A 9564-nucleotide genomic window follows, 5' to 3' on the forward strand; every position below is an offset into this window, starting at 1 on the left:
ATAATTGATTTTATCAATTCTTCATATGAAATTAACCTTAAGTGAGTTTTTGATATTACAAGTGTGACTTTACTTGTATATATGGCAGATGAATAAATGTGGTTATAATGCTTCTAAGGAGTTTTTCATTGTTTTACAGGTAAACTGCTTTATTTTCTGAAATCAGCATCAATAAAAGAATAAATGGAACATAGAAACAATGAAACTTACTTTGTCCTCTTGGGACTCACACAGAATCCAAAGGAGCAGAAAGTACTTTTTGTTATATTCTTGTTCTTCTACATTTTGACCATGCTGGGGAATCTGCTCATTGTCATAACTGTAATCTTCAGTAAGACTCTGCACTCTCCAATGTACTTCTTTCTTGCTAACTTGTCATTTTTGGACATCATTTATTCATCAGTCATTTCTCCCAATTTGATTTCAAATTTGTTTTTAGGAAAAGTAATCATATCCTTCAAGTTTTGTATGTTTCAGCTTTTTGCAGAACACCTTTTAGGAGGGACAGAGGTCACTCTTCTGTTGGTGATGGCCTTTGACCGCTATGTGGCCATCTGTAAGCCCTTGCATTATTTGCTTATCATGAGGCCATGGGTGTGTGTGGTACTGCTGGTAGTCTCCTGGGCTGGAGGTTTTGTGCACTCTGTATTTCAACTTGGAACTATTTACAGGCTCCCTTTCTGTGGCTCTAATATCATTGACCACTTTACATGTGACATGTATCCCTTATTGCAACTTGCCTGTGTTGACACTTATGTCACTGGCCTCTTAGTGATTGCCAATGGGGGGCTGATGTGCTCAATTTTGTTTCTGCTCTTACTCATGTCTTATGGTATCATCTTCCACTCTCTGAAGCACCTGAGTCAGGAGGGGAGGTGGAAAGCTCTCTCCACCTGTGGCTCCCACATCACGGTGGTTGTCTTCTTCTTTGTCCCTTGTATTTTCATATATGCAAGACCAGCCAAGACTTTCCCCATTGACAAGTCAGTGAGTGTGTTTTACATGGTCATAACCCCCATGCTGAACCCCTTCATCTACACTCTGAGAAACTCAGAGATGACCAATGCTATGAAGAAACTCTGGAATATAAGTCACATGAGATAGGAATCATTGAGTCTCCCACTGCAAAGAGAAACATTTCACTATGAAGCTGTCTCCTTAGGATGCATTATTTATTTCTGACTTAAAAAACTGGTGGTAATTTTCTAAGGCATTTTTATAATCATAATTAAAAATAGATTATAGGTTTTGACCTTAATATATTTCTTCAGTGTATTGCTCATCATGTAATATCTTGTTTATCAAGGTACCTATGAAATTTTGCTGCACATATACTAAGAAGTCAATAGAAATATGCAATCTATTTATGAATAAAATTTTATATTATTACAATTGTATTAATAAATACAATTGAATTGTATTTAATTTTTTACATTCAGTTTTAGTAACTATGACTATCCTTACATTTACTCATTTTCTTTTTATTGTCTTGTCCCTCTTTTTTGTATAAGTACGTATGATACATATATTTTATATATATTTTGTGTATATATATATATATATATATATATATATATATATATATGATTATATATATGTACACATTTTTATTTTTCATTTCACTAGGTCATTTGTATAGATTTATTGATAGTTTTTCTTAATGTCTGAGGATTCAATTGTAGACATGTTGACCCTTTAGTCTTAAAACACTCAGCCTTTCCAAAACTCAAGACACTAGTTGCATAATCACAGCACAGTGCATAATCAAGAAGTTGACACTGAGACAATGCTATTACACAATCCACACAGTTCATTTCCACTTTACCGACTGTCCCAATAACATCATCTTTGCGGCAAAAGAGAATACAAGGTCACACATTGCATTTTCCTGTCATATGTAAAGCATAGATTTCTTTCATGGGAAATATTCCTGAGCTTTTTATTTTATTTTATTTTTTTTTGCTGAATCCAAGTGTCCTCAAGTTGTTTTTCAGGAATTGTCTCTGTAGTTCACTCAATGTCACCTTGAAACTAGCATTTTAATAATAGATTCAGGCAACAAAACACCACATGTCTGTATTATAAACTTTTTTTTTGCATGTGTGATAAGCTCATAATCCTCTACATGGCTCATGATTAAATTTCAATCTTGAAAAGTATCATGTCACCTTTGAAGAGGTCAGATGACCATCCAGGCCTGCACAAAAGAACACCAGTGCTCTCCTTCTCACTCTTCAAAGACTTGCAGAGAGCATGGCAGTTGTTTGGTGGAATATCCTGTGTTCCTCTTTAGGTTTGTGTGCTGTTCCTTGAAGTTGAGGTTCAGATTATGCCTTTAGTAGAAGGTTTTGCATGTGATCCTGAATTGCTCTTAGATACCATACCTGTGGTCATCACTGTTGGCTGAACAGTTACTTGCAATATCACATTTATTAATTGGTCTCTGATGGTATCTTCTTCTGTGCCTATTCTTGAAAAAAAAAACATTTTGAGCCAACTTTGAGTAGACTCTGGAGGCACTTCCTTAAAACAACTTATAGATAATTTGTTTTCCAGGAAATTGGTGGGCACAGTGATGCACACCTACAATCCCAGCAGCTCAGGAGGCTGAGGCAGGAGGATCATAAGTTCAAATCCAGTCTCAGCATCTTAATGAGGCTCTCAGCAAGAAAGCAAGACCAATCTCAAATTAGAAAATAATGTTTATAGCAGCTCAATTCACAATAGCTAGCCTGTGGAACCAACCTAGTTGTTCTTCAATGGATGAATGGATAAAGAAAATGTGGTATATATACTCAATAGACTGTTACTCAGCTTTAAAGAAGAGTAAGATTATGGCATTTGCCAGTAAATGGTTGGAGTTGGGGAATATCAGGCTAAGCAAAATAAGCCAACCCCACAAAACCAAAGACTGAATGTTTTCTCTAGTGTGCAGATGCTGATTTACAACAAGGTGGGGGGGTGGCATTTGGGAAGAATAGTTTTACCTTAGATTAGGTAGAGGGAAGTGATGGGAGGGGAGGAGAGGGTATGTGGGGATAGGAAAGATAGAAGAATGAAACAGATATTATTACTGTATGTATATATGTGACTGCATGACCACTATGATTCTGCAACATGTACACTCAGAAAAATGAGAAGTTATATCCCATCTTTGTATGATATATAAAAGTGCATAAATTCATTCTACTGTCATGTATGACAAATTAAAACAAATAAAAAATAAAAAAAAAACCACAAGAATGGCCTGGGGATGTTTTGCTTAGTGGTTAAGCACCCTTGGGTTCAATTCTTGGTCCAAAAAAGATAGGCAATTTGTTTTTTAGGAAATTATGTACAGGTATGTCCATTAGTTAGCTGGTTCAATAGATTTCTCCATTTGTTATCAAGAATGTCTTCCAGATAGAAGAAAGAATAGTGAATTTATGTAATATGTTTATTCTACAAGTCTGAACAAAGAATTTTTAAGGGACGAGTCTACCCATATTTGATCAGCCCAGGTTTTCATATTTTATGTGTTTTTCACTGGTGTTTGCCTGTAAAGGTTTTGAAGTGTCTCCTCCAACATGAATAGCAGTAGAGACGGCTACTGTGTAGGGAGTGTGTTGTGGGTCTGAAGTCTGCAGAGGGAGGCTGGTGGCATTGGGAGAGGCTGAGGCTGGAGGACAGGTAGGAGGAGGGTCCTGTTTCCTTAACTCACATGGTGCAGGATGCACTCTTTTTACTGCCTGTTCTCAGGGTGGTAGGGGCATCTTTGATGACTAGAATTCCATTTATGTTCCAGGTATTTTAATTTTGACATGAAGACTCACATAAAGAGGAGGCATATTCCTTTTTAAAATAACTTGGAGAAAGAATCATTGATTTTAGTATTTTGCTATTAAACATGGTGCTGACTTTGGGTTTAAGATTCATTCCTTCATTTAATGTTAAGAAAAAATATACATATATTATATATGTAAAACATACATATCTTTTATATATTTATTTGATAATATAAGTATTTTTCCAAAAGTGATATAGCATTTAACCAATTATGCTTAAGAATCTATTAAAATTTATTTACTATTTTTATTTTGAACTTATTTATGAATATAAATAAAGTTTCAATATTCAATTATACTTGTTCTTGGAATGCTAATTTTGGCCATAATGCAGAAATGGAGAGATTTACCATTATATCTATGTCCATTTTTCTTTCTTTCTAAGCTAGAGACAAACAAAAATGGTTTTGAACACATTTGACAATAAAAAAATAATTAATGAGAAACACTGAGAGATGGAAACAAAGAAGTTGATCTGTTGGATATTCCCTGCTTCTATGTCGAACTGTAAATACATATGTACCTAACACCTGATCACCTAAATATGCAAAAGAAATATTAGGTCTTAAGGGAGAGACAAACTAAAAACTCTAGTATAATAATAGATGATGAGGACTTATATTGCCTACTTTCATTAATGGACAGTTCATGTGGACAGAATATCAACTAAGAAACCTCAGACTTCAAGTACACTATAGACCAATTGGACTTAACAGATATTTGTAGAACATTTCCTACAACAGCTGTAGAATTTGTGTTATTTTCATCAGCACACAGAACATTTTCCAGGATAGATCATAAATTAGGCCACAAAAGAAATCTCAGCAGATTTTTGAAATATCAAAATTATGCCATATCCCTTATCTGACTATAACAAAATAAGAAGTCAACAACAAAGGGAACTGTGGGAATTGTGCAAACACATGAAAATTAATCAACCATGCTCTGAAACAACAAATGAATTAATGAAGATATAAAAAGGGAAGGAAAACCTTCTTGACACAAAAATTGGCTCAGAACATATATAAACATATGGGATGAAAAAAAAAAAGCATCACTAAGAGGAAAGTTTAGAGCTAGGGATGCAGCTTAGTGTGAGAGCACTTGCTTGGCATGTGCAAGGCCCTGGGTTGGGTCCCTAGCCTTGAAGACAAAAGCAAAACAAGGAAAGTTTATACCAATGTAAAATGAATGATTTCAAAAAATAAAAATCACAGCATGAAAAATGTAATATTTAAAAAGTTTGACAAAATAAAGTTCTTTTGAAAAGTTAAAATAATTAACAAAGTTTTAATCAAAGCAAAGACGACCCAAATAAACAATATCAGAGATGAATAAGAAGATATTGCAACTGACACCACAGAAATATGGAAGATCATTAGTGATTCTTATAAGGAAGCAGCACACATGGACAAATTGCATATAGAAGACACAGATAAATTCCTGCGCACATATAATAATAAGATTGAAAAGTGAAGAAACAGATCTAAGTTAAGCAATATTGAGTACCAAAACTCTGTCAGAAATAAAAAATCCCCCTAGGAAAAAATAAATCCTAGGACTGGATGGCTTGATTGTAGAATACTATCAAATTTTGGGTGTGTGTGTGTGGTGGTACTGAGGGTTGAACCCAGGGGTGCTTAACCACTGAGCTATATCCCGAGCCCTTTTTATTTTTTTAATATTGAGACAGGGTCTTGCTAAGTTACTTAGGGCCTCTCTAAGTTGCTGAGGCTGACCTTAAACTTGCAATCCTCATCCCTCAGCCACCTGAGTGGCTGGGATTACAGGCATGCACCATTGCACCTGGCTCTACCAATCTTTTATGGAAGAACTAATGCTTATTGCTCTCTGTTCCAAAAACTTAAAAGGGAAATATAATTCTTCAGACTCATTCTATGAGACCAGCATTACCCTGGAATTTGGATTTTTTTTTTCTTTTCAAATGAGATATGTTTTCACAGCACTTGAGAGTCAGCTACTTTTTCTTGGCAAGACCGAGTCCTTTTCCTCTAGGGATTGTTCAAGGGAGAGACCTGTTCAGGAGAGATTACTTCATTTGAATTCATTCCAAATATGCTAACAAGCTAATCTATTAGAAATAGAGATAATATAAAAAAAGTCTCAGATGCTATCTGCACATTTAAGTGGAAGGATTATTTTCCTGATAGAATGATCCAAGAGATTCTGAAAACTCAAATTCTCCTCAAACTAGAACATGTCTTTTGTTAATATCTAGCCCTCTTGTTATAGTTGTGGCTGCTCACAGAAATTTCCAGATGTTCTTGGTTTTCTGGGAGTGAGATTTTACAGATATGGGAACATGTTTTAATTAGGAAGGAACCGAACTTATGAAGATGCTTTTGATCTTCAACAATAGACTGAGGAGTTATGCTTCTACCTATGAAAAAACTCCATCATCAGCTTTTTAATGAGGTTACATCTCAGTCTCTGCTGTAGTAAGTAGGTAGTGCTGAATAAGTAGGAAATTAATTTTCATAAACACTCAAATTCAATTCTTTTGTTTTCTTCACAATAATTGTCTAAAATAGATAAAACTATCATGTAACTAATTTTAGTGTTGTTTGACTTTTTGTTTAATTGTCATCAAATAATGTGTTCAGCCAAGTTAATTTTTACTAATTAGATCAAATTTGGATGCATTATTATTATATATAGTGAGATTCATTGTGATGTATTTGTGAGTGAACATAACATAATTTGATCAATTTAATTTCCCAGTACCATCCTTTTCCTCCCCTCTTCCCTCCTCTACCTTCTTCAATTGTACTAGTCTCCCTTTTATTTTCACGAGGTCACTTTTCTTAAAAATAGTTTTTTTTCCTAGCTTCTACATATGAGACAGAACATATGACCCTTGATCTTGAGTTTGGCTTATTTTGCTCAACATGATCCTCTCCAGTTCCATTAGTTTTCCTGAAATTATAATTAGGTCAGTTTTTTAGATAGTTTTGCAAACATAGCATATTATTTTCTATGAAGATGTTTTTCCAGCAGATGAGAATATTCAACTATGTTTTTGCAATAAATACAGACTTTAAAAATGTTTTTATATTTAAAGTATTCACTTGGATACATTTATACTTCCCTGAGAGACTGAGATAATGGGAAATTTTGGAAATATGTCTGTTATAGCCACTTGATACTATTTATGGATCCACTGACTGGCCATATATTATCATGTGTTCTATGAAGAATCATAAGTCCATGAGACACTGCAAGCACCCTAGTAAATGAAGCATTGAGTTTTGGAGCAAGGACAAGATCCAAGTTGTAAGTTCTTGGAACAACTGCAAATGAAAACTCATTGAAAAGTCCTGTGATCTATTGAAATACAGCAAATATCTTACAGGTCATTTATTCTCAAAGGAGGTATTTGAATTGGGAAAATTAAGTTGGCAAAACAGAAATTAATTAAAATGTACCAAGTATATTTGGTTAATGCTACAGCCTGATTAATATTTATTTTTCATTTTGCCAAATGACAAGTGATACTTGTTACATGTGTAAGAAATAATCAAATGCATTTATTGCTTTAATTTATGATATATTTTATATGATGTGTAAACAAAAAAAGTATAATTATTTTTATAACATTTGGATTAATGACTTTAAAATTGTACATCATACCAAGCATGTCAGAATGTAAGGGAACAAATGTCTGTTATTTCCCGGAAGCATATAGGAGCTTTTATGGTCAGTCTTAAAATTATCCCATCAAACATCATAGTACATGGGTATAGAGAAATCCATACTCAGGCAAATACCTCTTTTATTGTCATCTGTTATAGTAAAGAACTATATATGGCAATTTTAAATTATAAGAGTATCATTTTAAAGAGCCATTTTCTTTAAAACTGTATCAAATTAATTTTTATGGTATAGTGTTAATTTCATGGTTTAGATGGAAAGTATAGTAATATTATTTTTTCAGTGTTTATAGTATCAAATCTTTAATAACTTAAACTATACATTTATGTGGTTCACATAGCATAGCATAGTTTTATCATTCACATAATGTATATAGTATAGTTTGGACACTCTGTTTTTACTGCATGGTCTATAGAATATTTATCCTGGTGAAATTCTGCGTTGACAATTAATGAGAGTAAATACACCAAACATTGTAAAAAGTAAAAATGAAACAAAAATAATTGAACAAAGACTACTTTATACTCTTGTGTTTTTCAAGATATGCCTTTATTGGTCCTTAGCTTTGACATCCACACAATTCCTGAATCAGAAAGAAGCACTAATGTAAAGAAGACATGTAGAAGGTTCATCACAGCTGGATTCTAGAGAAAGCTCATCTTCACATGTTCTCCCCACTACTAAATCCATGTGAGCCACATCCTCTCACGTGCTTTCTGTCTAAGTATATTCCTGCACAGGTAAATATTGCTAATACTTATATATAATGTAATAGATAATTCCTTAGACATGCATTTTTATCTTATACCCCAAAATGTGTTCATAAGTTACACGAATACTGTTCTTTAAATCCTGAACTTGGTCAATAATTCTTATTGGATTGATCCGGAGTCTAATTTATTTTGATTCAATGCTCACAGTGAAATTTTGAAAAATATTAATAATACCTCTCATTCATTTAGATTTTACCGGGTACCCAACAGCACTCACTTCAAGTAACTTACATTTCATAAAAATACCCCAACAGGTAGGTTTATGGGTATCCCTATCCTAAAAATGATGAAACAGAGGCATAAGGAGGTATATTCAGTTGCCCATGCTCATGTGGATAGCAAGTGGATGCAACTGGGATTACTCCAGAATCTATTCATCAAGGTGCTCTGCTTTCTCTCTATGAATGTCTTGGATCCTATGTTGATAACCACTGAATGAGAAATTTATTCATTATTTAGTCACATTAGTAATCACATCCTACATACCACTGGCTAGCACTTTTAAATAGTGATAACTTTGGGGATTTCATTTGATTATACAAATCTTAGAGTTGAAAAGAGTAAAAAGAATAAGTAAAGTTATGTTCAGAACATTCATAGTGTTGTAGTTAGACAGGAAAGAATTCTGATTTCATGTAGTTCAGTCTCTTCATTTTCCAATGTGAAAATGGAGACATATTTGTAATTGCATTAAGAAAAATGACAAAAACTCATGCCTTACCAAGCTTCTCATTCCTTCCAGTGTGCTGCCTTCTGGAATCTACACAGTGAAGTTCTATTTGTGAACACTCCCTGTACTAAGAAACATTAGATATATAGCCTTACCCCACTGTTCTCTTACTTTTCAGTTTCTCTCTTCTTCCTTACCACCCAGTTCACACCAAGAATTATAAAACAAAGATGTACTAGCAGCTGATAGAGTAGTTGGTGATGGTGACACCGAAGGGTTAGTTCAGTAAAATTAAAAATATTTGTTAAAGTCAGGATAGTGTATGTAAAGGTGTACAGAATTTGACATGGGCAAGGATAGATACAGAATTATAGCTCTATGTCAAAAACATTGACATTCAGAGCCCAAAGAAGTAATTGGTACAAGGGGAAATGTATTCTATAATTATTGTAATTATTTGATATAGTTCAAGTCCATTTTTGAAATTTAATGAGAAGGTATGAAGATTGAATGTCATTGAGACATGCACAGTGGATGTCTAATGGTGCACTATCGAGTATTGAGCTAGATTCTTCAGAAGAGGTGATACTTTCAGTGCTACACATATCATTTTGTAAAGTTATTT

The 9564-nt window shown here is 33.8% G+C and overlaps 1 protein-coding gene across 1 annotated transcript; it reads left to right on the top strand.

The window, feature by feature from the left end:
- The first annotated feature begins 183 nt into the window (after window positions 1–183).
- LOC124099880 (olfactory receptor 4A47-like) lies at window positions 184–1104 on the top strand. Its single transcript, XM_046455131.1, has one exon. It carries the CDS (start codon window positions 184–186, stop codon window positions 1102–1104), a length of 921 nt encoding a protein of 306 aa, XP_046311087.1.
- Window positions 1105–9564: the final 8460 nt, after the last annotated feature.

Source organism: Marmota monax, unplaced genomic scaffold (assembly GCF_021218885.2).
Source record: "Marmota monax isolate L192 unplaced genomic scaffold, Marmota_monax_Labrador192_F-V1.1 WCK01_AAM20220418_F8-fsc00047, whole genome shotgun sequence".
Lineage (NCBI taxonomy): Eukaryota > Metazoa > Chordata > Mammalia > Rodentia > Sciuridae > Marmota > Marmota monax.

Coding starts and splice junctions, on each gene's coding strand:
- LOC124099880 (XM_046455131.1), top strand. CDS start 184: ATGGAACATAGAAACAATGAAACTTACTTTGTCCTCTTGGGACTCACA.